This window comes from Mirounga angustirostris, unplaced genomic scaffold (assembly GCF_029215605.1).
Source record: "Mirounga angustirostris isolate CCGP_5_RB_7025 unplaced genomic scaffold, mMirAng1.0.hap1 SCAF_2, whole genome shotgun sequence".
In the NCBI taxonomy this organism is placed as follows: Eukaryota; Metazoa; Chordata; class Mammalia; order Carnivora; family Phocidae; genus Mirounga; species Mirounga angustirostris.
Window position 1 is genome coordinate 158,277,169 of NW_026991710.1, and position 26,510 is coordinate 158,303,678.

At 54.7% G+C, this 26,510-nt stretch overlaps 1 protein-coding gene across 8 annotated transcripts in view; it reads left to right on the forward strand.

Moving 5' to 3' along the window:
• The window catches only part of LOXL2 (lysyl oxidase like 2), a 121,735-nt gene that overhangs the window by 52,550 nt on the left and 42,675 nt on the right, over window positions 1–26,510 (forward strand). For 6 of the 8 annotated variants that reach the window (XR_010409661.1, XM_045880025.3, XM_045880028.3 and 3 more), the window contains 6 exons: window positions 3,709–3,931; window positions 7,378–7,582; window positions 14,195–14,346; window positions 20,299–20,466; window positions 22,329–22,491; window positions 25,613–25,856. Coding sequence is in view for 7 of the 8 variants with exons in the window: in XM_045880025.3 (XP_045735981.1) it covers window positions 3,709–3,931; window positions 7,378–7,582; window positions 14,195–14,346; window positions 20,299–20,466; window positions 22,329–22,491; window positions 25,613–25,856 (1,155 nt within the window). In the remaining variant the exon portion in view is untranslated. The remainder of the gene's footprint in view (window positions 1–3,708; window positions 3,932–7,377; window positions 7,583–14,194; window positions 14,347–20,298; window positions 20,467–22,328; window positions 22,492–25,612; window positions 25,857–26,510) is intronic. The other 2 variants (XM_045880031.3, XM_045880032.3) reach the window with 2 other exon arrangements.

Consider the following 26,510-nt stretch of genomic DNA (forward strand, 5'->3'; position numbering starts at 1 on the left):
TTCTGTCTAGAGTGGGGTTGGCCATCTCCAAGTATCCACCAGGTCCAAAGGAACTTGGCAGCCTTAGACATTCACCTGGGCAGCGCCTGAGGCCTCTCCCCCTTACTCTGCTAACTGGTGTGTCTGGTGGCCAGTCAGGGGCCTCAGTTATCCCCAGCACCGGGATAGGCTCTTCATCAGAGCCTCTCAGCTCGCCACCCTCCCGCCCTCCAGGTGGTTCCCACCTGTCCCTCAGAGTCCTTGCACCCGCAGGGTCGCCGAGAGTGGAGTCCATTTCCCCACCAAGGGCTGCTTTGCCATGAGCTGACTTCTGCTCTGGCCCGGGGAACCATGAATTGTCCTTGAAGCTAATGAAACTGAAGCTTCAGGGCCCCATTCTTGGAGCCAGGAGCGTTTTGTGGTCATTTTTTTTCTTAGAGCAGGATCCCAGTGTTGACACTGATTTATTGATATGAGCTCACTAAGCTGAGATTCTGCATCTAATGTTGCATCTCAGGAGTTAGGAAAGCTTTAATGATTTGGTTGGTTGGCTGAAACATGGACCAAAATGTGGCCCACCGTGAGCGAAATGGAAATGCCTACTCTCCTTGGTTTCATGCGGAGGAAGGGATTTCAAAGGCTTACCGAGACTGGAACATTGGAGTGCATTTATCTTCTGAGGCCTCACCCACCCTGGGAAGGTCCAGAAGACACACTTTCCCTATGACTGAGGAATAAATTTGTGTGGGAAACCCCGGCGTTCTGAAGAGCTCCCTGCAGGGAACTCTTCTCTGTAGGCCATACCTCCCCCTAACTGCAGTGGGGGGTGACTGGATCCCAGGGCGGAGGGGCCAGGGGACAGCACTCAGCCTCCCCAGGCCAGGTGGGCATGATTCCTGAATGACAGCAGAGTCTGAGCAGTGATCAGAACAGCTTGACTCCTTCAGACCCATGGCGTGGGCTGGTTGATCATGGTGTTCCTGGATGTGAAATGGGTAGGAAGCCTACTGAGTTCTTACTTGTTCTGGAGGAACGGAAAATCTAGGCTGAGAGAACAAAAATCGAACCTGAATCATAAACACAGAGGGTCACACCCCTGCCCCAAGTCCCAGACCCGAGCCAGGTTACAGACCCAGGACCCTTTGAATGAAGGGGAGGCTGGCTCCCCTTGAGGACGGACCCCAATACACTGCCAAAAACACACCCTGTTAATCAATTGCCCAGCCTTCCCCAAAAGGGACCTATGGCCTTTTACCAAAGTGTGCACTGGGGAAGAGGAAATAACCAGAACTTCTGGCACGACTGGACACAGGTCCTGAACTACACTGCTTCCGGGAGATTCACAGGTCGCTGTGGCCCTCCAGTCAGAGGAGGGGCTTATGGAGGTCAGGTGATCAATGGAGTTTTAGCTCAGGCCCAGCTCACAGTGGGCCCAGTGGGTCCCTGAGCCCATCTTGTGGTTATTTCCCTAATTCTGGAATTCATCATTGGCATAGACATACACAGTAGCTGGCAGAATCCCTAACCAAATCCGGCTTTTCCCTTGGCTGGGAAGAGCCAGGAGGACTTTACATTTTCAGTTGCAGCGGCCCAGCCGAGGGTTCTTCCTTCTACCCTGCCATAGTTCTAGACACCTCTTTCTCCAGCAGGCTTCCCCCTGGGCTCAAAGCTGCCCGTCACTCCAGTGGCTCTCCAAACAGCAGGCCTGGGGCGGGCTGTCATGCAGCTTCCCCACGGCCTCGCTCCCTCGTGTCTGCACCCCCTGGCCCTGGCCCTGGTGAATCACTGGGGGAGGGGGTGGGCCACTGCCTGCGTAGCGGAGGCCTGTGGAGGGCCCCCGTGCATTCCTGTGAGCTGATGTGAGAGGGAAGCAGGGCTGTCTGGGAAAGGCAGGAGCAGATCTGTGTTTGCTGTGTGCGCTTCGGTCTATATTAAGAGCTCAGTACATCTGCTGGGTGAGGGCAGTGTTCACTGAACCCTGGAAGCAAGAGGATGTGTCAGGCCTTGTGCAGCTGATCTCCCCCGAGTGTGCTCTCTCGCTTATTGTGGGGGCGTCCTGAGGGACAAGCTGGAGACAACCCCCCCTCCAAGTGTGTTCTCCAGTCCGAGGTGGGGGTATGGTGGGGAACAAGCTGGAGGTTGTGTTTCTAAGGGCAGGGGCCTTGTATGTAGGAAGTAGGGAGGGGCAGTGGTGCTTGGAATTCTTAACGGCCCTCCTGCAAAGTTCTTCACCGTAGGCTACAGGGATGTTGAGCACACATCCTGAATTTCCCAGGATAGTCCTTTTTTCAAAGAGTCTGTGTCATTGGGTGCACAGGTACACTAGAATCAGTCGAAATTTGGGGTTAAGGAAAGATATTGGAGGTGTCTGTAGGGTTTCACCTTCCTCTGTGTTCACATCCCTTCCCTCCGAGACAAAGCAGAAACTTCCAGGCCTGCCCTACCAGCAGAAACAGGCCCCCCCTTCTGCCCCGCCCTGGGCCAGCCTGCCCCGGGGGGCCCCTCCACTGGGCAGCTGGTGGCGATGCTGTCTGTCTGGGGCATGTCACTGGTTCTGCCAAGCGGGGACAAGCACACAGACCCCAGAGAGCTGGGACAGCATGAGAGGACAGGGTGTCGTCCCTGCCCTCCTCCTTTGCAAATCCCACCATCATTCAGAGCCTAGCTCAAACCCTGCTCCTCCCCGAAGTCGTGTCTCATGACGGCAACCCTGGGGAGCCCTACCTTCTCTTCTTCCCTTTGTCTCCTTTAACCAAGATAGTTGTCAGTGCTTTTACAAACACATACGAAGCCCTTCCTGTGTGCGGTTTTAACGGCTTCACAAGCATTATAAACAATCTTACCAAGTAGATCCCATTACCCTTCTAATTTGGAGATGGGGAAACCGAGGCACAGTAATCTTTCTGTTAACCAGTTCCTTACTTATCGGTTGGTTATTGTTTTAGAAAACACTTTGGCTCACCTTGGTCTTTATTCTGCCTTCCAAAAACACGTAAAAAGGAATACTTCACACGTAATACAGGCCAAGAGCTTCCCTTAGGCTATGCTCCGGGGACACCGTGAGCCTCACTGGCTCCCAGGTGAAGATTTGATAAGGTCTGTGGCTGAGTTTCCTGACCACTTTAATTTCCAAGCAAGTTATACTTTGATTCAGCCCATGGGGTGATTTAAGACTGTTCTTTGTTGCTTCTCATCGGATCCACACCTTTGATCTTGTATGTCATTGGGAGAGAGTTTAACATTCACCTTGTTCTGCTCATTGACACAGGCAAGAAACCACAGCCAATCATGTTGAAATTATCTGAAGTGTTTGGGTGAGCAACCATTCTGGTTTGCCTGGGACTGAGAGTTTCCTGGGACCAGGGGTCTTATCTCTTTTAGACCCCTTTCTGCATTTTGCGTTTATAGGCTTTTGTGTTATCTCACTTCCTCTTCTAGCATATAAGCTGCCTGGGGCCGGGTGGGGGGTGGGGAAGGAGGCCACATCTGCCCTCCCAGTCCTGCTTCCCAGCGCCCAGCATGGTGCCCCATATGGCTGAGGTGCTCAGCGAGTGCCTGCCCACTCAGCGGGGCTGATCTCCAGATGCACAGGCCGTACCCGTTCTGTTCCCCCACCAGATCCCCAGAAGCCAGCACAGCGGCCGGCCCCGTACCCAGGACCCAGTTGTGGAAGGAATGAGGGGTGGGCGCCATGACACCCTGGTCACCCGCCCCCTCGCCCCCCTGCAGGATGTTTGCGGCCCGGAAGAAACAGCGCTACTGGCCCTTCTCCATGGACTGCAGAGGCACGGAGGCCCACATCTCCAGCTGCAAGCTCAGCACTCAGGTGTTGCTGGACCCTGTGAAGAATGTCACCTGTGAGAATGGGCTGCCAGCCGTGGTGAGTTGTGTGCCTGGCCAGGTCTTCAGCCCCGACGGGCCCTCGAGATTCCGGAAAGCCTACAAGCCAGAGGTGAGGACGTGGCCAGAGGTCTGGCCCCTTGGCACGGGGCGCGGGGGGAGAGTGGCAGTTTAGGGAGCGGGCAGGGACCCCTCCAGGAGAGAATGAGGAGAGCTGGCCCCAACTCAGACGACTTTCCTACAGGGCAGGAATGTAGTGGGACGCCTGTCAGGGCCGGCCCCCCCCAGAGATGCCACTTCTAGAATGCGCCGAGCCGCTGGGCCCCAGCCCCAAATCTTCAGCACCCCAGCCTGGCCTCCCACCGTTGCTACTCCTCTCCGAGACCAGAGTCCCCTCCATGGAGGACAGATACCAAGGAGAGGAGAGCACCTCCTTATCCACTGTCACAGGCTCTGTGCGCCGTCTGCTGGCCCAGCAGGAGAGGCAGGGGTGGGGAGTGCTGCTGTGTTCCCAGAGGAGAGGAGCGTTCTGGAGTTTGTGGGAAATCCAGTATGATTCTCAAAAGCACAGGAACCCTGCTACCAATGTTTCCAAACATGTTTTGGTTGGTTCTGCGACAGCAAGGATAAAAATTTTTAAAAAGCTTTCACCGAGACAGACAAGGAAAACCTGTCATTCCCATGTCTCTGTCACCTGTAGCCCTCAGTCTCATTCCATGTGTGCGAGCAGCACCTGCGTGTGCGTGTGCGTGTGCGTGTACTCAAGACACGCCGATGTACATCTGCTCGCATACATAACAGCCCCGTTTCAAGTGTCCAATTTCTTAGGACAAGTGAACCGTCCTGACCATGGCAGGCTTGACGCGGCTTCTGAAACAGAGAAAGTGCGCTCCTCTGTCTTCCCTTGAAAATCATTAAGAGGAAATTCATTTTTCTTTTTCCTACCCCTCTTTTTTTCTATATCTGTCAAAGGTTCTCAGTGATGTGCGTGTTCTAGAAACTGCTCACATGGGACTGGTGGGTGGGAACAGCACATGGGAGGAGGAGAAGGAGGGGTAGGAAAGGTGGCTGCTCATTATGGGGAGTGATCCCCCGCGCCAGATAAAACCTCCATGCTCACCTGGGCAGGGGTGAGTTCCGAGTCAGCTCTGACCACGTCAGGGGTAAGAGGAGGGGGGAAGGCCGTGATGGCAGCCTCATTCTGTGTCTCTTTCCTCTCTCCCTGTCTCTCCCATCTTTCCCCTCTGCCCTCTGCTCTCTCCCCTCCACATCAACATCTAAGGACCTGCTCTTGGGAGGGGGGTGATAGCACTCATCCGAAAGAAAAGGGAAACCCTGACAGGAGGCAGATAAACCATGTTGGGTGCCCCCTCCCAGGCTGGGGGTGGTGTATTTACACAAAAGAGAAAGCCTTCAGTGAAAGGAGTGAAATGAATGCTGTGAGCCCAGCCATCAACCAAGGGGTATGGGAACTATTTGGAGTGCCTTTGTGACTCTTCCAGCAGGCAGCCGTCCCTGCCCCCTTTGTCGCCAAGGGGCCTCCAAAGTGCACAGGCCCACCACACAGCACATGCGTGCAGCCAGGAGACACACACACCCCCGGACAGTGCTGCCCGCCCCCCACAGCCCCACAGCCCCCCCACACCCTCACTTGCCCCCCTGCCACATGATGTGATGACCACATCCTTCCTACAGCCTCAGCCCGAGCCTCTGAGCTTTTCTCGTATGTCATCCAGAATTCCAGACCCTACTGTTTTGGAATTCCTCTTGCTGTGTGGTTTAAAGCAAAGGAATCGAGTTCATGCCAAAGGAATTTAAAAAAAAAGGGGGGGGGGTAGCGAGCCTTACATCACATTTTCCCTTGGTTTCTTTCTTTCCTCCGGGGCCAGCTGACTCTGCTCAGCCACTGCCAGGCTGGGGTGAGGATCTTTGGCATTCTGCCTCCATCAAGCTCGGGTCATGGATGGTCTGCCCCCTCATAAATGAGCAGCCACCTTTCCTACCCCTCCCCCTCCTCTTCCCATATGCTGTTCCCACCCACCAGCCCATAGGAGCAGTTTCCAGAACATGGAAGCCACAGCTGTGCGTGCTAGACAGCTTGGGCCGGGCGGTGGGGGAAGGGAGAGGGCACAGCTCCACTGCAAATGGGCTGCAGCCAACAGGTGTCTGGTTTGTTTTCTAAAGCTAGAAGGTTCCGGATGTTTGGCACACACCCCTGTCCATCTTCTCTCCCTAGTGCCAGGCTCAGAGCAGTCCCCACGGCCTGTAAGCCTGGGTGCTATCACTGCGCCCTGCCCCGCCACGGCAGCCACGGGGCACCGCCAGTGGGCGAGAGCCCTGTGGCCGAGTGGGAACCTCAGCTGGAGGATGGAGACACGGGTTCTGGTCTGACACCTCGGCCCTCAAGGTGGCAGGTGTACCTGAATGTCGACAAACACCACCTCCAGCCAGGCCACCATGGCCGGGCCATCGGCGGGTGTGGTCTGAGGACCACGGAGGCGCGAGTGGAACAATGACTCTGGTCTGATCCAGCACACACAGAACGGCTGCGTAGTCAGCCCACTCCCTCTGTGTTGAAGCAAATGAGCATCAGCAGTAACTCAGAGCCTCGAAGCCTTCTGAGCCCCACCCCTCCCCCCAACACACACACGCATGCACATGCACACACATCGCATGCACGGAAGTTGATGCAGACCGGGGTGTGTGGGCAGATGGAGTCATGTGAGCCAGCTCCCATCTGGTAACATGTGATCCAGTGGGTCAAAGCCCTGGTGGAGAGTGGCTTTTATCCCTGTGTGATTAAATAAACCCTGCGAGGCGCTTGGGCTTCCAGGCTGTCAGTGAGCGCTGAGGGGCAGTTAAACTGTAAGCACCCCCTCTCTGCACAGCTAGGGGCACTGCCTCTTCTGCAGAGCCAGGCTGATTTGGACCTGGAACAGAATCAGGGCTAGCGGTAGCAGGAATAGTGGCCGCGCGTACGCCCAGCCCCAGGACACACGGCAGGCTCCCCACCCCTGCACAGGGTCCATTGTCTCAGCCCCGGCCTTCTTGGTTAGCTCCCTGTCTCCCCGCTCCTGCTTCTCCCCGCCTGCAGAGCGGGATCACCGGATTGTAACCGTCAGTGCCCTGAAGTCTCCCGCAGGGCTAGACTAGAGCGCTCGGTTCTAAGCAAGGTAGAATCCCGGTCCGCCTGGAATCTGCCAAGTTTGGGGGTAGGAGCTGCTTTCTGTAGCTCTAAAGCTTGAGGCTCTGCACTGGGGCTGTGGAGGGAAGTGCTGGTGGTAAGGCCCCTGACCAAGCCTGGGTTGGGGTGGCGAATGAATGAGGGTCCCAGTGGGCTCCTCTGTAGTCCAGGACGGCAGCTCCCAGAGAGCTGACGGTGCAGAGCGAGCATGGGCACCCCCCTGCCCCCCCCGCCCCCCCCGCCCCGCACATGCACACAACTCCAGCACAGGTTCGGCTCCTAGCCCGGGCACCTCAGTGTGGAGGGGAGCGGCTGGGAGGGGAGGGCAGTGGGCAGCGCCCACCTGCCAAATGTGCATCAGCTTTTGCACTCAGCAGGACCGTGTGTCTCTTCAGCAACCCCTGGTGCGGTTGAGAGGTGGTGCCAACATCGGGGAGGGCCGAGTGGAGGTGCTCAAGAACGGAGAATGGGGTACCGTCTGTGACGACAAGTGGGACCTGGTGTCTGCCAGCGTCGTCTGCAGAGAGCTGGGCTTTGGGAGTGCCAGAGAAGCCATCACTGGCTCCCAGCTGGGGCAAGGTAAGGACTGGGGAGGAGTTCTGTGGCCTCTTCACAGGGAGCACGGCATGGGGGCCCAGGCCAGGTGGGCTGGCTTCGGGCTTTGCGGGGTCTTCCTGCTTTGCCTGCTCCCACCCGTGGCTGCTGCTCTGTTCGAGAATGCTGGGCCTCTCCCAGCAGTCAGAGCTGCAAGGGCTTAGGGAACACTGAGCCCCCATTTTATGAATTTGGAAGCTGAGGCCCGGAGAAAGAAGTGAATAACCAAGGTGAGACAACATATTAGCGGCCAATGAAGACCCTAGTGGAGGTCTCCCAGCTCGCAACCCAGTGCTCCCCAGTCCCACTGAGAAAGCTGGAATTCTCAGACCCTTCCTCCAGGACAGGATCTCAGAATTCCTCCGGCCGTGGCCCACCCCAGGCACACAAGAATCTCAAAGGTCATCTTACTTTCCCACTCCGGCGTAGCACCACAAACATTCTCTCCCTGCCACCAGAGACTGGGAACAGGAATGCCCCTTTCCGGATGTCACGTGATGCTAACGAGAAGGGGCCTGGATTTTATTAAGTGTCCTGCACAAATCCTTCATCTAAGCAGAGAACAAAAGTGTAAGAGGCTTTCAAGCGGGTCATTCCGTTGAGAACAATGGTGCACACGTGACATGAGGACACGACAGCTTCCCTTTCTGACAAGGAGGGTGGAGCACCCTGTCCTGGGGGGGAGGATACTGCCAGCCGGAGGGCCGTCGCCCCACAGAGAGGAATGTGGTGAGGTCATTGGTCACACCCTGGAGGAAGTAACAGCCCAGTGGACTGGAGAGAGCCCTGGAATCATAGATGCCCTGCTGGAGAGGACCTCAGTTCATCTAGTCCAACACCGAGGCATGGAGGCATGGGAGGACAAGCCTGTGATCACCCCCATGGTTAGTGGTGGAGAAAATCTGAAACCCAAGTCATTAGCTCCCAGGTTTGGGCTTCTCCCGGTATGTCCACCATCGCCCAGGCCCCCCACACATTCAGAACGTCTCTACCCCAATTCTGCAATCCTGCAAGCTTCCTGGGCGTGCACTGAAGGTTAGGGGTCTAGGCTGGCCTCTAACGTTGCTTCGTGCCACCTAGAAGCCTCGGTGATACCGCAGGCCAGTCCTCTTCCTCCCTGGTCGTGGTGAGCTCTTTGGAGTTCCCTTGGATGGCGAATACCCCCACAGTCCGTGTCACTGATTGGCTGTGTTGGTTTGTGCTTTCCCAAGGCCTGCAGCACAAAGCCCACTCATTCTGAGGAACAAATGAGCCTGGATGACATCAGCATTCCATCCCCCATGGGCGTGTACTATTTGACCTAGTTATTTCACTGCCCAGAGCAGCCACAGGTTTCCAGGGACCTGCAGAACCCTGCAAGAAAGAGACAGCTGGCATTTTCGATGCTGTCCTTGAAAGAACCACTGGGTGATTTATGATCTCCCAGCACTCTGGGCAGGTCAATTCTGGTAGGCAGGAAGGGAAAAGTCTACAGTCAGTGTCAAGTCACAGAGCAGACGGGGTAGGCTCAGTCCCGGCTCTGGCTGGTGGACCGAGTGGCCACACCCGTGGTTTGGGTGTGAAAGGCAAGGACTAAGCAGCGAGCAGTCTGAGTCCTAGTCCCAGCTCTGCCACCTCCTTGCTCAGTGACCTTGAGCAAAAGCCAGGGTTTCAGATTCTACACTGGAGTCACATTTGAGGGTTTGTGTGGCCCCAGCCTCCTGCGATTCTCTGAGACCTGCTCTTATCACCAGGATGGGTGTTAGGTCGGAGTCAGGCACTTTGTGCTTTGTGTTCCTGGGACCCCTTGCACACATCTGGACTCCAGCTGTCTGTGTCCATGTCCACCCCCACCCCCAAGACCCAGTGCTGCATGAGGGGAGGGCCTGTGTCCTTCACCTCTGTGTCCCTAGTGCTGAGTCTGTACCCAGCTCATAGTGCTCTAGGCTGTTCATGTTATGAAGAATGAATATATGAATGAATGAGCTCCACTTGTGTAAGTAGGATCAGCTGAATAAACACTTGGTAAAGAAGTTTCAGCACTCTACACCCTAGCTGTCCAACAGAAATATAATGGGAGCCACGTAAGTAATTTTAAATTATCTCATAGAAAAGAAACAAATTAATTTTAATAATATATTTCCCTTAATCCAATTTATCCCAAATATGATGATTTCAACATGTAATCAATATAAATGCTATTAATGAGAGAGTGTACATTTTGCGTACCGAGTCTGGAATCTAAGGTGTGCCTTATATTCAGAGCACATTTCAGTGTGGCCTGGCCACGGTCCAAGTGCTCAGTGTGGCCTGGCCACGGTCCAAGTGCTCAGTGTGGCCAGTGGCTGTATTGGTCAGGGCAGCTCTAGAGCAGTGTCTTTAAAAGCCTTTTTCCTGAAATCCCCAAGCAGAAATACATGTGATGGGACAGGCCACGCACGTAAAGCTGAAACAGAAGTTTCTAGAAACAGTGCTTACCTCTACGACATACAAAACGCTATGTCCTACTGTATTCTACTGCGCTCTTAAAAAATGTGATTGTAACCGGCAGAGTTAACTGTGGGTCTAGAGTCCATGACATCGCTCCAGGGGGTTAGGCTTCTCCCCTGTGCCCTGCTTCTGCCCCTGGCCTGTGGTCCCCTGGGCCAGGGCTTGTTCCTTGGGGGAAGAGCAGAGTCAAAGTGCAGGTAGGAAAGGCATAGTGAGGAGGAGCAATTCAGGGGTCAGTCCAGAACCTGGAGCAGGCGAATGCTGGGAGTCAGGATGCGGGGTCAGGCCCAGGTCAACAGAAGGAACCAGGAGCCCACAGACATGGCTGGGCATGCTCTGCTGTATACCCAGGCCAGGGGCCTTCAGGGACAGCGCCCACCCTGCAGAGCTCGGGAGTACAGGGAAGAGGGTGAGAAACACTGGTTCTCCAATCTCTGTGCCATGAATGTGTATGCTTCAGGAACATGGGGCCCGCCCTCTGGGGCCCCACCGCCACTGTGGGCATTTACACAAGGGAGGCTGGAAGGAGACCACCAGTTGTTAGCTGGAGTCTAAAGCACGGTCGGCTCTTGCATAAACCTTTCCTCCCCTGGCCAGTCCTGTAGGCCAGTGATTCATAAGCGTTCATTGAAGACTGTTTGGGCTGGGCCCTGGAATGGAGAATTCGTTTATTCCACAAACATTTACGGTAATGGTTTCTGCTCCCTGGCAGCTCGCGTCAAGCGGGGGAAACTAGAAATAACCTCCCTCAAAGATAACCTGCACTCAGAGGGGTGATATGAGAAGTGACACTGATACTGTTTGCCATTTCCTGAGCCCCTGGTAACTGGCCATCCGTGGTGTCACTCGTCTCTCATAATCCCCACCCTGCCGGAGAGTTGCTATTATTGCCTTTGGCAGATGAGGGAGGCGGGGCTCAGAAAGCTCCCGTCACTTCCCAAGGAGATGCAGGCCGGCTCCAGTCTCTCCTCGCCTCCCAGGGAGAGGTGTCAACAGAAAATGCTGCAGGTGGGGGTCAGGTGGTGTCAAGCGGAGCCAAGCCGGAGGAAGGCTTTGAGATGTTCCTTGGAGGCGGGCCTCTAGCTAGGTCAGCAGAAGGAGAAGGTGTTCAGGAGGCAGAGAGAGCATCCCTAGATGAAGAACACAGGTGCTTCCAAACCCTCCGATCTTTCGCAGAGCAACCTTCTGCCGCCGTCCAGCACACGGGGCTTTTCTCTCCTGATGGCTCCAGAAACCCAGCAGGATCCCTCTGTGGGGCCAGACTGCCTGGTTTGCCTCCTGGCTCCTCCATCAGGCCTGTTACTTCGTTGTTGGCCCCCCATTTCCACATTGTATTGACTGGTGATGATGAGTTCATACACGCCATGTGTGTAGGACAGAATCCAGCGCATAGTAAGCGCTCAAGAAATATATGTCACCATCGCCACCGTCATCCTTCTGACAGTCGTCAAACAAGCCCTGCATCAGATACGCAGGTCCAAGGTTGCTGCCCGTTTCTGCGTCCCCCCGAATCCCTGAGCTGTGGCCCCTGCTTGCCTCGAGGGCCTGCGCTGTCCTAGCCTCTCCACTCTGAGTCCTTGGATGCTTCCAGCCACAGTCACTGTGTTTTAATCAATTTTATAAAATTCCAAGGAATTGGAAGCTTTATTGTTTGTGAATTGAATTTGTGAATTCCCAAGGAAAGGGAAACTTGGCTCTCACTTACTAACGTAGGTTGCTCCTGGAAGTTAATTTTGGCCTCGGTGAGCCTAGATACCGGGTGTCTCTGGAAACCTCTGCAACAGAAATCACAGAAGGAACACAGACATGACGCCTGCCCTTGTGGGGTCTCCAACCCAGTGGGGAAGCAGACACGGAACAGACAGCCACCTGAGTGCTCAGTGGGAGGCCACACGAGGGGGCCCAGCTTAGACGGGAATCAGAAAGGCTTCTCTAAGGAAGTGGTCAAAGCCGAGCCCTGAAGGATGAGCGAGAGTTAGCTGGTGAGGAGGGGAGGAAGATGGGCCAGGCAGAGGGTCCAGGCAGGGGAAAAGCTCAGCTCAATCAAGCGGCCAAATAGGTGATGTGGCGGCGGACAGAGCTGGAACGCTAAGTGAGAGGCCAGGCTGTGCCTAACAGGCCACTTGGGGATTGTGGATTTTACCCTTCGATGCAGTGAGAAGCCGTTCCAGGGACTTAAGATGGGGAGTGGCTTGATTCAATATGCATTAACAGCACTCATGGGCTGCCCTGCGACGAATATTTTAGAATGAGCAAGCAGGACGGAGCCTAGAGGCAGTTGCATTTGTCCAAACGGGAGAAGACAGAATGCGATGAGTGTCGCAACAGCAGAAACGCAAAGCACCCAGATTTAGGGGAGTGAACAGATGTGATGATGGATTCCTTGTCAACCACAGAGGAAGAGGGGTTACCAGAGATGACCTCTGGGTTCTGGTGAGAACATCAGGCCGGATGGACTCCACTTCCCAGGATGGAGAGGGCTGGCGGAGAAGTGGATGGGAGATGGTCCTTCTGCTGGCTGGGGAAGTAAAGGGGACAAAAGAGACAACTTTTCCAAGAAGTTCACTCTGATGGAGACTAAAGTGACAGGCAGAGAGTGGGCTCAGGGGAGGGCGGCCCTAAGATGGGAGGTGAGTGTCTGAGTGTTGAGGGGCAGGACCCGAGCGAGACGAGGATGGTGAGTGAGGATCAGGAAAAGAGAGGTGATCCCAGGCAGGGCGGGAACCAAAGTGGGAGTCAGTGCAGCCCAAAGCTCCCAGAGAGAACCTGACTTTGATGGGCTAGACAGAGGGGAGGTAGCCCTGTGAGCTGAGCTGAGCTGAGCCAACAGGGTCACGTTGGGGATTCTCTTTCCCCAGCAGTGGGGGGCTCCCCTTGGTTATCTGGGTGCATGTGACAGCTTCCCTGCATGTTCACCATCGGTCATTTGCCTGATGATTTGCCCTCTCTGCCCCAGCAGGGAACATTGGCAGGAGATGGGCTGGGGAGAGGAGGGAGGCCAGGTATCTCTTCCCCCTACAGGGTCCCTGCAGGCTGCTGTGTCCCTCCTCGACCAGGGGTAATGGCTCTTTTTTTTCTTTTTAAAGATTTTATTTATTTGAGAGAGAGAGAATGAGAGAGAAAGCACATGAGAGGGGGGAGGGTCAGAGGGAGAAGAAGACTCCCTGCCGAGCAGGGAGCCCGATGCGGGACTCGATCCAGGGACTCCAGGATCATGACCTGAGCCGAAGGTAGTCGCTTAACCAACTGAGCCACCCAGGCGCCCCAAGGGGTAATGGCTCTTAACAGGTGCCCTTTCCACATACGTTCTTTGCTTTCCTAAGTCAGACATTGGCATCTTCCCCTCACTCCTGCTGGCCTACGGGCCATTTCTGTGTCCCACTCTTACTAGCCTCTGAGTGTTGGACTGTCCTTTGTGATTTTGTGATTTCCCTACACTCTGTCCGTACCTTTATTATCTTTTTAAAAAAGATTTATTTATTTACTTTAGAGAGGGAGAGCGAGTGGGGTAGGGGCAGAGAGAGAGGGAGAGACTCCTCAAGCAGACTCTCTGCTGAGCGTGGAGCCCGATGCGGGGCTCGATCCCAGGACCCTGAGATCTTGACCTGAGCTGAAATCAAGAGTCAGCTGCTTAACTGAATGAGCCACCTAGGCACCCCCTATCTTTATTTTCAAAATCCCTTTTTCTTAACTGTATTCAAATCATCCAGTTTGAGTGTGCCATCACTTTCCTGCGGGGTCTCTGATTCTATAGGGATAGTCGCCCTTTTCGGGTTCAAAATGCACGGAGTATTAAAGTTGAAGAGGGAACTTAGATGTCTTCTCGTCCATCTCCTTTATTCAGGGAAGAAAACCAATATTCAGAGAGGCTGAGTGGGTCGGCCAAGGCCACACAGGAAGTTTGCAGCACATTTGATTTGCTTTTAGGGGAGAAGTGAATCCCAAGACAAAAAGCAATTCTCTCCTCTCCAGAAGAGGAGGCCTGGAACCTTGAGCTGGTTATGGGATGCAGCTGGAAGAGTTCTGAGGGTGGGAGAAACACGTTCTTACCGTCTAGGACTTTATTGCCCACTCCAGAAACTTACCTTCAGAAGCTGCCAGTAGTACCTGTTTGTTTTCCTCCCCCAGGGATAGGACCCATCCACCTCAATGAAATCGAGTGCACCGGGACTGAGAAGTCCATTATAGACTGCAAATTCAATGCCGAGTCTCTGGGCTGCAACCACGAGGAAGATGCTGGCGTGAGATGTAACATCCCTGCCATGGGCTTCCAGAAGAAGGTGAGGGGCTGTGTTCTCTTTTGGTCACTGAGTCCCAGAAAGTATGGGCCAGGTGGCCTCACGCTCAAGGGTTCTAACAGCTGGTGTTTGAGGGCTCTGATGATGAACTCAGAAAGGGCTCAGGCTCCGCTGCTGTCATGGTTAACGACATTGTCGCCTCACATTCATTAAGCGTGCCAAGTGAGAAAATGCATGGATAGCCACGCTGTCCTTAGTGGCAGATGGCGGGCATCCACTGTGTGCCACACCCTGCACGGGGACTGGACATGTGGCATGATCGCAACGCAGTCCTTTCTGTGAGGGACTCAAGGTCCGTAGTGCCTGTGACACCCTCGGCATGGTCCCTGTCCAAGGACCCAGGGGAACTACATCGACAGCAGGTCTACAAGCTACACAAGGGTAAGCACAATATAAACAATGTTTTGGGACAGAAGACTGTGTTTTGGTAACCAGAGGGAAAGAAAGGGGAACCTTAACAGCATTATACCAGAGACACACCCTTCCTCTCCTGAGATGGAGTCTCTAGAAACCTACATCGTGTCTCCTGGCTTGGGTGATCTTTCCCACAAGAGGAGCTAAGATGAATTCCTCTCGGTCTATCCAATCCTACAGAAAGGCCCAGTACATCCTATTCATTGCTCTTTTTTTTTTGCAAGGTTTACTGAGTGATAGCAAAGTGATAGTACAAAGCTCCCAGGGAGGGAGGGGACCCGAAGAGGTTGCCCCTGTTCAGATTGCTCTTCACTATCCCATGTATTTGGTTGGGTCCCATGCATCATCTGCTACCTGGCTGGCACGTTGGAAGAGCTTTTTAAGTGCTTATTTTAAAAATGAGCAGCTGCGGACACATCAGGGTGCAGGATGGCTCCCCAGTCGGGTTCTTGCTTTGACGGTGATTCTTGACCTTGGCGCCGGCATGCCCAACCGGTCAGCCACAACGTGTGTTGTGCAGTTCACTGCCCGATGGGGCCCAAAATGGGACCCCAACAGCCCTCAGCCAAGCCGTGCATTTGCCCGTAGGTGAGTAGGAGCACGGGCCGCACGCCCCCAGCGGCGGGGGAGGCTTGCCATCTCTAATTGCCCGGCAGCATTGCGAGATCGCCGTACGGAGCTATGGAAGGTGACGAGCCACGGGTCCTGGCCTGCTGTGGCAGCCTTCACTTCAGGCTGATTGGAGGAGGGTGGAGTGAGGTTTTCAACCCAAGTGAAAGACGTAGGCCAAAGAAAGTGATGTTTTCCAGGTGCGTTTTGTGGTTGGGATGGCTGAGCCAGGCTGTGTGCTCGGTGAGGCTGGTGGCAGCCCCACAGCCCCAGCGCCGAGGGCCTCACCCTTGCTCGGGCCCTCCAGGCTCCGGCAGGTGCTCCCTGAGCTCACGCAGGAGGCATGGGGGTGTTTTACACCTGCTTGCCATCCCCCGGGAAGAAATGGGCAAGGTCACCTGTGAAGGAAAGTCCCATGGGCCGTACGGGTTGTCTCGCCACCGCAGCGGGCCAGCCTGTCCCGTGGCGTGGCTCGGGGCTCCCACGGGCATGGGCAACCACGCCAGGCAGAACCGTCCAGACTCCCAGCTGTTATCACTGTGTTAGTTTGCCGGGGCCGCCATAGCAGAACACCACAGACTGGGAGACTTCCACAGTAAAATGTTTGTCTTCACAGTTCGAGGGGCTAGAAATCCAAGATCAGAGTGCCGGCAGGGCTGGTTTCTCCCGAGGCCTCTCTCGGCTTGCGGATGGTCGCCTTCTCGCGTGTCCTCACGCAGCCTTTGCATATGCATCCCCGGTGTCTCTTCCTCGTCTTGTGAGGACACCCATCATATTGCACAGGGCCCACCCTTAGGACGTCATTTAACCTGAATTACGTCTTGAAAACACCCTTTCTCCAGATACAGCCATATTAGGGCTTAGGGCTTCAGCACAGGAATTGCATGGGGACACAAGTCAGTTCACCATCACTCACTGGGCGATTCCTTATTTAATTTCTTTGAGGCTTGAGTTTACTCCTCTGAAAATAAGGAAGTGAGAGCGATGATTTCCCTGGCTTCTCTGCCACCCCCCCTTCGTTAGGAAATTGACTTTTCTCTTGAATGGCTACTAAAGACCACGGACTTGGAACCGGGTGGCAAAGCCTCACTCTGCCCGCTGCTGGCGGGGAGGAGCTGAGCCCGGGAGGCTCTGGGAATGGCCGGTGGGGTTACCGGGCGACCACCCGTGCTGGCCTCCGGTCCACCTCTGAGCCGCGGGCCTCCCCTGGCCCGGCCTGGTTAGCGGGACCAAGCCCGTGTGTGGAATGTGAGTTGGAAGGTGCCCGTGCTTCCTTTCAGGCTGACATCTGGGTCGGGTTCCCTCGCCTCCTCCCCGCTCACCTCCCAAAACAGGTGTGGGCCTGGTTAACCACAACCTTATCAAACCACGATGCAGCCTTGCTGGACTCCACCGGCCGGAAGTGCTTGGCTTTCCGTGTTGACACTCAGGAGAATGCCGCTGCCTTCTTTCAAACCCCAGGCTGCCGCCCTTGAGAACCAAAGGAGCAAGAAAAGGGAAATGCCAGGGTTATCTTGAGGACGATTGACCTTCCCTGGCATCCTCACTGGGTGATGAGGCCGAGGGGTGAGGGCCAGAGGCTGCTGGCTGACCCGAGGCCTTTTGGGGTTCTTCCAGTGCTGGTGATTGCAGAGCACCTGTAAGCTAGCGCACCAGGCTGTTTCCAGAATGCTGGCGCCTCCGAGTGGGGCCGGGGCATGGAGGGCTATGTCCCGCGCCATGTGAGAGCTTCATGGCTGGCCTCTTGCTCCCTCTAGTCCTCTCTAGAAAACGAGAAAAGGCCCCCAATGCATCTTGAAGCGCCTAGACTCCTTCCAGAGCAGTGGCACCCTGGTCCCTGTCACAGAGGCTGCTCCAGGCCTAGTCAGCCTTGGAGAACCACAGCGGCAGCTCGGAGCCTCGGGAAGGGCTTCAAAGAGAGGCGCCAGCTCACCACTGGTGACCGCGTGGTTTCCTTACCCAGAGCCAACGTGCAGCCACGATCCTCAGCCAGAGCCTCCGAGGCTTCCCGTGGCTTTAGGTTGCGGGACAGGGATGCTGCCACATGGCCAGCCAGCTCTGGGCGGGCTGCACAGGCAGAGATGGACAAGGGAGAGAGTCCTCTGGAAGCTCCTAAAGGGAGCCCTTCACACCAAGACTTAAACTTGGGAGCCCCCCTGCTCTCTGGTAGCCGGACAGAGTGAGAACGGGGTTCTTCCGGCTCCCACATCTTCATAGTTCACTGGCCTCGCAATGACAAAATGAAGTCAGTTTTCAGGAGGTGGTGCCCACGAAGGGGGCCTCAGGAGGAACCATCCGCCCCTGCTGCAGTCAATAAGGCAGGGCACAAATAAAATAAAATAAAAATAAGGCAAGGCACAGTCCACAAGGAATTCAAAAATGGTAACAAACCCGTTTAAAGTCATTCTGCTCTTAGCTTCACTGCCCACTGGCATTCAGAGCTTCAGCGCTCCCCTGGCCCACTGGAAGGGTCCACACCTATGGCCTCCACCTCCCCAGGTGCACAGGCTTGGTGGGGGCAGCTGGAAACCACACCGGGGCGGGGGGGCGGGGGGGCGGGGGGTGGAGGGGATGGCCTGTGGTTCCCTAGAGATGCCCCTGATGGGTTTAAGCACACGCCCCACCCAAGGTGCTGGCCCTTGCTTGGCATGTTGAAGCTGGGTAGCCTGCCTTCTGCCGTTCTGGGATTTTCTCACTGGCTCCGCTCATCTTATTGGTCTATGTTTTCACATAGACCCAAACATATGTTAGTTGTGAGTAAAGTACGATCCATATCTAAGACCTTGTCCAGTGCCCACCTTCACCCTGGGCTCTCAGCCCAGAAACACTCAGGAAGACAAACGGCCTCCCGAAGGACAGCCCTCTTCTCACTGGCTCTGACCCCTCCTATTTCTTCTGAAGAGAGTTTTGATTTCTGATGGGACTCTCACCCTAATAAAAATCATCACTAGGATGCTGACTAATATTTCTCGAGCACTTACTGTGTGCCGGGGCCTGTGTGAGCACTTTCCATGAATTACCTCTTTTAATTCTTCCTCTCCACAAGCCTGGGAGGTAGACCCGGCATCGTGTCTGCCCTTGGCTTGTCTGTTTGCCGGCTGACCTCATTGACCTTTGCAGCCCCTAAGTCCATAATAAGAATCAAGACCTGTGCCCCAGGAGTATGCTGTTGCTAAGGATTGGCAAGCCAACAGCCCAACGTGCTCAGGGTTCCTAGAGTCACCATGCCTTGTCCCAAAGGATGAATTCCTAGGCGTATAAAGGAAGCTGGGAAAGGTGCTTGGATTAGGGGTAGCATTTTTAGAGCCCTTCCCCAATCTCCAGATCTGTCTGCTTGAGCTCACCTAAGTTGGTCCATGCTTTCAGTTCATAAGACTGATGATTCATTCATTCCGAAAGTAATGTTGGCGAACCTAATGTTTGTGAGGTACTGTCTTAATTATCGATCACACAGGAAACCACACAAATACAGCTCTGCCCTTGGGAGCTTATATTCGAGCGGAGGAGACAGATGTTAAATGAATTGTGAGTTAGCTTAATTATAACTGTTGTAAATGCTAAGAAGGAGACGTGTAGGAAGCGACAGAGTGTGTACGTGACTGACCCCACTGACCCCAGTGAGAGGGAAGTGTTGCAGGGTACCGAATCGGAAGGGTGAACAAGGATCAGCCAGGCAGAAGGACACCTGTATGTAGTGCGCTTACAGGTGTGACTTAACTGCGTGACTCGGTCCAGAGTTAGGTAGCTGAGGAAACTGAGGCCCGCGTGCCTGGAGGTGGGAGAACAGGGTGCAAGCGTGAGTATTGGAGCAAGGGGAAGCTGCTGCCATGTGCCAAGCAGGGAAGCAACGCGAGCTGGGGTTTTTCAAAGCTGACTCTGGCTTCTGACCAGACAATAGGTTGATGAAGTCCAGAGCGGAGGCAGGGAGGGGAGAGGAGGTGTGGCTCAGGCCGGAGGCGATGGCGCTGGGATAAGAGGGTCTGCATGGAGCTGGAGGGAAGCAATGGACTGGAAAGAGACTCTGGAGATAAAATCCACGGAGGAGGGTTTTGACCGGATGCGGGGGGAGAGAGAGAGGACGGTGTCGAGGCTGGCTCCGGGATTTCTGGCTTGTATAACAGAGTAGGCTGGGGATCGGCAAAGGACAGCTTGCAGGCCAAACCTATCCCTCTGCCTGTTTTTGTCATTATAGTTTTACTGGAACACAGCCATGCTCGGCCGTGTACACATCAGCCGTGGTTGCTCTTAGCTATGCGGCAGAGCTGAGTGTGTACGACACGGAGCGCTCGGCCCACAAAGCCTAAAATACCCCCTGGCCCTTTACAGAAAGTGTGCTGTCCCTGGGGTAGACGGTGGTGCCTTTCGCTGCAATAGGGAACAAGGGGGAGATAGGGCACAAGTTTAGGTGGAGACTGAGAAGATGCCACGTTCAGATTTGGGGTCTCCCTGGTGCCAAGCGGAACTGTCAAATGGGCAGTTGGTTCCGGGGTCTCAGAAGGGAGTTCTGGTGGAGAGGACAGTGGGGGCAGGGCAGATGAGATCGGGAGCTGGAACCAGCCGAGCAGAGGGTGTATCCTAACATTTAAGGCCCCTTGACGCATCCTGCCAGGTGCCTGATTCTAAGGGCAGCCGTCCCCAGCAGTCTCACGGAGGGCGGCAGGGAGTAGGGGCAGGTGCCGCTCAGCGGGGGTCAGTGCACAGGCTTCTAAGGCCTCGGGCTGCCTGCAGGTGGGGACCTAATACGTAAGCCCATCCTGGGCAGGATGCAGGCGCACAGCAGGCTCTCAGTGATGCTGTTGAATCTGTGTCCCAGGCAGGACCCCCTGGCTTGGGGGAAGCTGAGATTGATGGCAATGTGGTGGGGCAGCCCCCCTCTGTTCGCACGTGGTGACTATGCCTTTCTTTCCACAGCTGCGCCTGAATGGGGGCCGGAACCCCTACGAGGGCCGGGTGGAGGTGCTGGTGGAGAGGAACGGGTCCCTCGTGTGGGGGACAGTGTGTGGCGAGAACTGGGGCATTGTGGAGGCCATGGTGGTCTGCCGGCAGCTGGGCCTGGGGTTTGCCAGCAACGCCTTCCAGGTGAGAAGCGCCCGCCTCAGCCCCTTCCATCCAGTGTGACCCTGCCCCTCTCAGTCAGCCCCTGCTTTCCGTGCACCTTCCCCAGCTACCCAGGAGGTGGACAGCAAAGTGCCCTGGACTAGGGGGAGGGGGGCAGGAACGCCATCCTGGCCTCCGCTCTGCCCCTCACAGCCCTGAGTCCTAGGGTGAGATACGTTCCCCTCTGGCCTCTGTTTCCCCGCTACAGAATAAGGGGCTGGACTCTGGTTTCCAGGGTCCGCTCCGCTGGGAGCACTGGGATTCACCCTGGGCTGAGGGCTGCTTCTGGGGCATGCTGCTGTGCCCACGCAGAGGGAAGCAAGTCGGTCCTGCAGGACAGTAGAGACCACCCAGCCCAAGGCCCAGCACCCCAGATGCCTTGGCTCACTCCCTTCGAGGCCCCTCCGGACAGACCGTTTCCCAGCTGGTGTCTGTACTCATGCCTTCTCCCCTTGACTGGCTGGTACACCTCTAAGCCTTGTCCCATCGTCTGTGCCCTCCTCCCGCTGGCCCCTTCCTGAAAGAGAGGGACTCCACTGAAGGCAGCCAAGCCCCTGCCCCTTGCAGAAGGCAGCAGACGAGAGGCAAGAAGCGCTTTGGCTTCAAAAGTCATTGACTTCTGGAGCCTGTATTGTGAGGACACATTGTCAGAAGGAGGCAGAGATGAGGGGCTTGAGGTCTATTCCCATCTATACCTGCACTAGCCCGCGGTATAACGATCTGGGGCAAAACAGCCACCCTCCCATGCGTCCCTTCTCCTCCCGGTGGCATGGAATGAATAGTCCCAGGTCCTCAGTGTCCTGGCTCCAAACACTTTCTCAGTGTTTGGAGAAGAGGAAATGGCTGGAGCCCCATCTTGCTTTGCTAACCCTGACTGGTTAGCAAGGAGGGGGGCCTGTGCCCCGGAACAGGATTTCTTAGGGGGGGACTTGGGTCAGCTCTGAAGCCTTGCTGAGCCTGACTGCTGCCACAGGCTGGCTGGGTCCAGGGTAGGAGCTGAGTCCCGAGCGGAGGCCACCCTGTGGCTCCTCATTCCGGCATTCAGAAGGGACGGGCCTCCGAAGCCCCGCCCACACCTGCCAGGGCCCTGGCTTCCCATAGGGTCTCTGCTAGCGCTGCTTTGACAAGCCAAGGCACCCTCTGGGGCTCCAGAGAGAGAGGAAAAAACAGTGCCATTTGGCAGAGGGCTCGTCCAGCTATTTTCGTTCCCGGTCAGCTCATTCTTACGACACTTGGGCCTCAGCAGGGTCATGATGTGGGCCTGGATCTGCCATCGATTATACACCCTGTCCCTTCTCAAGGCCCCAGTTCTCTCTCTAGAGGATGAGGGGGTTCTCTAGGTAAGCAGAACCAATAGGATGTATGCATGTTGAGCTATCACGTGTAAATAGATTTCTTCTCTCCTGCCGATTCTGATCGATTGGTCGTGTCTCCCGGGAGCACTGTGCCGAGGATTCTGAGAGCACGGGCAGGTTTAGAGGAGAGAGGGTTGTGATGGACCAGTCATGTCTGCCCTGGGCTCAGGGCTGGGGAGCGAGCAGCATGAGTTACAGGTGCCTGCCGTTCCTGACACACAACACTGGACACCCATTTGACCAAAACCTTAGCTACGCTTTCTCCGCGGGGACCAGTGGCAGAACTGGAGCGTGAGGGTCTCCCCCACTCTGTCACCAACAAACTGCATGACTCTGGGGACATGGCTGGGTGTGCCTCTGCTGTCTCCAGCAGAAAAAATGGGCTCATTTAGCTTTAGCCTTGGGATTTTCCTGAGGCTGAAAGTTGACAGAATACGAGAAAGTGACAATTCAGGGTGACACGCTTCCCATTTCTTTTGATTCCTCCAGGAGACCTGGTATTGGCACGGAAATGTCTACGCCAACAAAGTGGTCATGAGCGGGGTGAAGTGCTCGGGAACGGAGCTGTCCCTGGCTCACTGCCGCCACGATGAGGACGTGGCCTGCCCCCAGGGCGCAGTGCAGTATGGGGCCGGAGTCGCCTGCTCAGAAAGTGAGAGTCCCTGGGGGTCACATCCCTCCTCCCCGCCAGCCTCCAAGAGGGGACCAAGAGTCCCACTGGTTATTCCTGGCCAGGCTCTGGGGCCTCTGCCATGAGCTGAGCTGACACTTAGCCTTTTCCCTCGTGAATCTGGGAGGTGTAAGAGGCCCCGGATCTGGCCAGAGAACTTGAGAACAGACTGCACCTGCCATTTATTAGCTGATCTTGGCAGAGTTAGTTAACCACTCTGATCTCTAGTTACTGTTTTTCCTGGACAATGGAAATTAAGTGTGACAGTGAATATGCACAAGTGCAGAGAAGACAATGATGCACCACCTTTTATGGTCATGGAGAGCTAGGGGAGGTCAGACCTGAGCTGGTGAGCTTCATGCGCCCACTGACCCCTTTAGACTCACCCAGTGTTTTCTAAGCCTTGTAAGGAGGGACTGGCCACCCTGGCGTGAGCTCATCTGGGCGGACAGCACTAGCTATTCATCCTGTCTGAGGAGGAGATCATCACCCTTACTGGCCTCCGCAGGAGGAACATCCAAGCAGAGAGAAGCAGTCCGGGGCCTTTTCTTTGCTTCTTAATTTATATTTGTAATATACCATCATTTCCAAGAGGAAAGTAACATAATATAAGCCTAAGTAAAATTCAAGGTAGCATAAGAGAAAAGCAGACATGAAAAGTAGGGCTGGCAAAAAGTAGTGGCTCAAAATGGAAATGAGAGAGAGGTTAATAAAAAATACATACTATAGAGTCCTAAACATTTACTGTTGGGAGGTCATAAAATTCACCACGAGCTTCCTAACCGCCAAAGGAAAGAAGGAAGTCATTTGCAATGTCCATGAGGTAGAAACACACCCATGAGATTAGAGAAGCCCACTGTTCTAGATTCTGAGATGGAAAGGGAATTTCTCATGAAGACAGACAGTTATGAGATAAACAGTGCCCTTGACACCTCATGGCAAGTGAGAAATGAGTTTCATGGGGCTCTGAGAACCCCTCAAATTAGTCTAAAGGCATCACTCAGGGTGACTACGGGAGCGGGGGCAGTGGCCATTTGGGCCAGGAACACAGCTCTTGGCGGATCTGGCTTAATGCATGTTAAGAGTATTCAGAGATGAAGTATATCCTTCAGGCCACCCTTCGTAATTACTTTTTCTCATCCAACCAGTTCCACCCTGTATCTGCAAGTCTTCCTTTCTCTCTCTCTCTCCCTCCTGACCCACCCCCCACCCCACCATACACAATCCATCTTTATTGTTACCTTTCCGTGTTTTCTCGACTCCCTCTACCTCCTTCCCTCCGGCTTCCTCGGCCCGTGCCCAGATGCCATTCTTCCAGACTGTATTTGTGCAGACACTCCTCCACGGGATCCCCACAGTGACACGTGTCCCTTCGATTGCTCCCCCTCCCCGAAGCCAGAATCAATGCTGGTCTCCCACTCCCACCTCCATCCTGTTAGCAAACCCGTCCAGGCTTTCCCGCAGCACTTTAGGTGAATGCAGGGACTTGCACAAGGCACGTGTTGTCCAGCCTCATTTGGGGCCACCGTCCACCTCGCACCCCTCCTCGCTGGCCCAGCCACACAGGTTTTGGTGCTCCTTCATGCCTGAGGGGACTGGCCATGCTACTTAGCCTTGTAGAGCTACTTCCTGTAATCCCTGCTCCTCCTTCCAGGGAGAAACTAAAACCTAACTGCCTCCGGGGAAATCCTTCCTGACCTCCGCCCCCTGCCCAACTGGGTCCCTCGGTTATAATTTCCAACTCCCTCCATATTTCCCCTTCTAGCTCTGATCACAACTGTAATTAAGTAATTAAGATGGGCTTCTGTCTGTCTCTCCTGCGACAATGTAGGGTCTACCTTGTTCAGCACTGTCCAGAGAGCCTAGGGCAGGGTTTACTAGAATACTTGGCAGACGGGTGGATGAATGCATGCTTCCAATGAGCTTCTGGTGGATATTTTGGATGTTAGGGAGGTCAAGGCTCCGTTGCATGGCAGGTGCTGAGAACACAGCTCCCAGGCTACCAGCTCACTGCAGACCATTGTTATGTTCAGACTCCAGAGCTGGAGCTAGGCTGGTCTCCTCTCAGAAGAGAGAGCAATGGAGACCCATTCGCTCAGCTCAGACATAAGCAGAGGGGCTGTCCATTAAGTACTGACTAGGGTATAGACAATGAATAAGAGACCCATCACCCCCTCCAATAAAAGTGTGCCCAGGACACTGAGCACCGGCGATGCTGCTTTCTGGTGTGTGTCCTCCAAGACGAAGTATTTCTCAGCAATTGAGAGCCCTCTAACTGGTGTCTTCTACTCCCTACCCCACATCTCATCTGTGTGTCCCCTTCAGACTCTTCAGTTCCACGTCCAAACCCTGCAGGTGGATTTGCTCTCTAGAGGCTGCCGGCCCCAGGGGCTACAAGTGTGTCTTGAGAACATGCAGCCCTTCTGCCCAGCAATTTTACTTCTAGAAACGTGTTCTAAAGAAATAACTTAAGTTTCATACACAGATTTACTACAGGATGTTTATCACAGCTTTAATCTTTAACGGTGAGAAATGGCAAGCAACCAGTGTATCTAAAAATATGAGATAGGGTTATGAATTCAACATTATGTAGCCATGAAATACATGTGGTAATGGATATTTATTAGCAAGGAAATATGTCAAGATATATTTTAAGGGAAACGGTATTAGCAAACTGTAAATCTACATACAGTATCACACGTGTCGTAAACTGTATGTGTATCCTTCCCAGAAGGATCAGACCAAGGCATTCCTGGTGCTTTCTCTCCAGGAGGCACAATATTATTGCTATTGTTTGTTTTTTATTACAGAAAATCTCCAGCCACCCAAGAGTAGAGATCACAATATAATGAACCCTCATGTTTTGCCCATCATTTTGCACTGACAGCTGTAGAGCTGTCCAAGAGGACGCTTAGAGGAGGGGAAGAGGAATTTGGGGTAGCATTCCTCAAGGAAGGGGACCTTGAGAGACCAGGAGACAATCCCAGCTGGTGGTGCTAGGCAGGATTGGGGGTTTGTCCCAGCTCAGGTGTCAGAAGCAAAAGACTTGGGAGGGGTGAGAGGGCCTCTCGTCTTGTTTGAACATCGTGTCTGCCCTCCCCAGCTGCCCCTGACCTGGTCCTCAATGCGGAGATCGTCCAGCAGAGCACCTACCTGGAGGACCGTCCCATGTTCATGCTCCAGTGTGCCATGGAGGAGAACTGCCTCTCAGCCTCGGCCGCCCAGACCAACCCCACCACAGGCTACCGACGCCTTCTGCGCTTCTCCTCCCAGATCCACAACAACGGGCAGTCTGACTTCCGACCCAAGAATGGCCGCCATGCGTGGATCTGGCACGATTGTCACAGGTGAGCCCTCCTGCATCACCCGCCGGCCACGCTGGCCTGACACGCTGCAGGGCCTGCATGGGATTCAGAATCGCAGGCTCCCTCTGAGACAGCCGAGAGGCCACACACCCAGGAGGCAGGGAGTCCGGGTCGCCACAGTGGCCTTCCACATTTACTGAGCCATTCTCCAGTCCCGGCTGCCCCGGCCCCACTCACCTTCCCCGAGCCTGGTCTCTTTCTTGCCTCCGGTGCCTAATGTTAGGAAACAAACTTGGAGTACCCGATGTCTCTCTACTGACCCTTTGGTCGATGGTTTTCAAGTGCATCTACGGCAAGTTCATGCTCTGCAGGGTACTTGGGGATTCTGCAGTTTTTGGACTCTGAGTTCATTTATAGATATATTTGAGGGGCGCCTGGGTGGCTCATTTGGTTAAGTGTCTGCCTTTGGCTCAGGTCATGATCCCAGGGTCCTGGGATTGGGCCCCGCGTCGGGCTCCCTGCTCAGTGGGGAGTCTGCTTCTCCCTCTCCCACTCCCACTGCTTGTGCTTTCTCTCTCTCTCTCTCTCTCTGAATAAATAAATAAAATCTTTTTAAAAATATCCTTAAAATATATATATATGTGAAATATCTCGAGGAAGGTATTGGGTGTGGAGGCAAGAGTTCTAGGCCCAGTA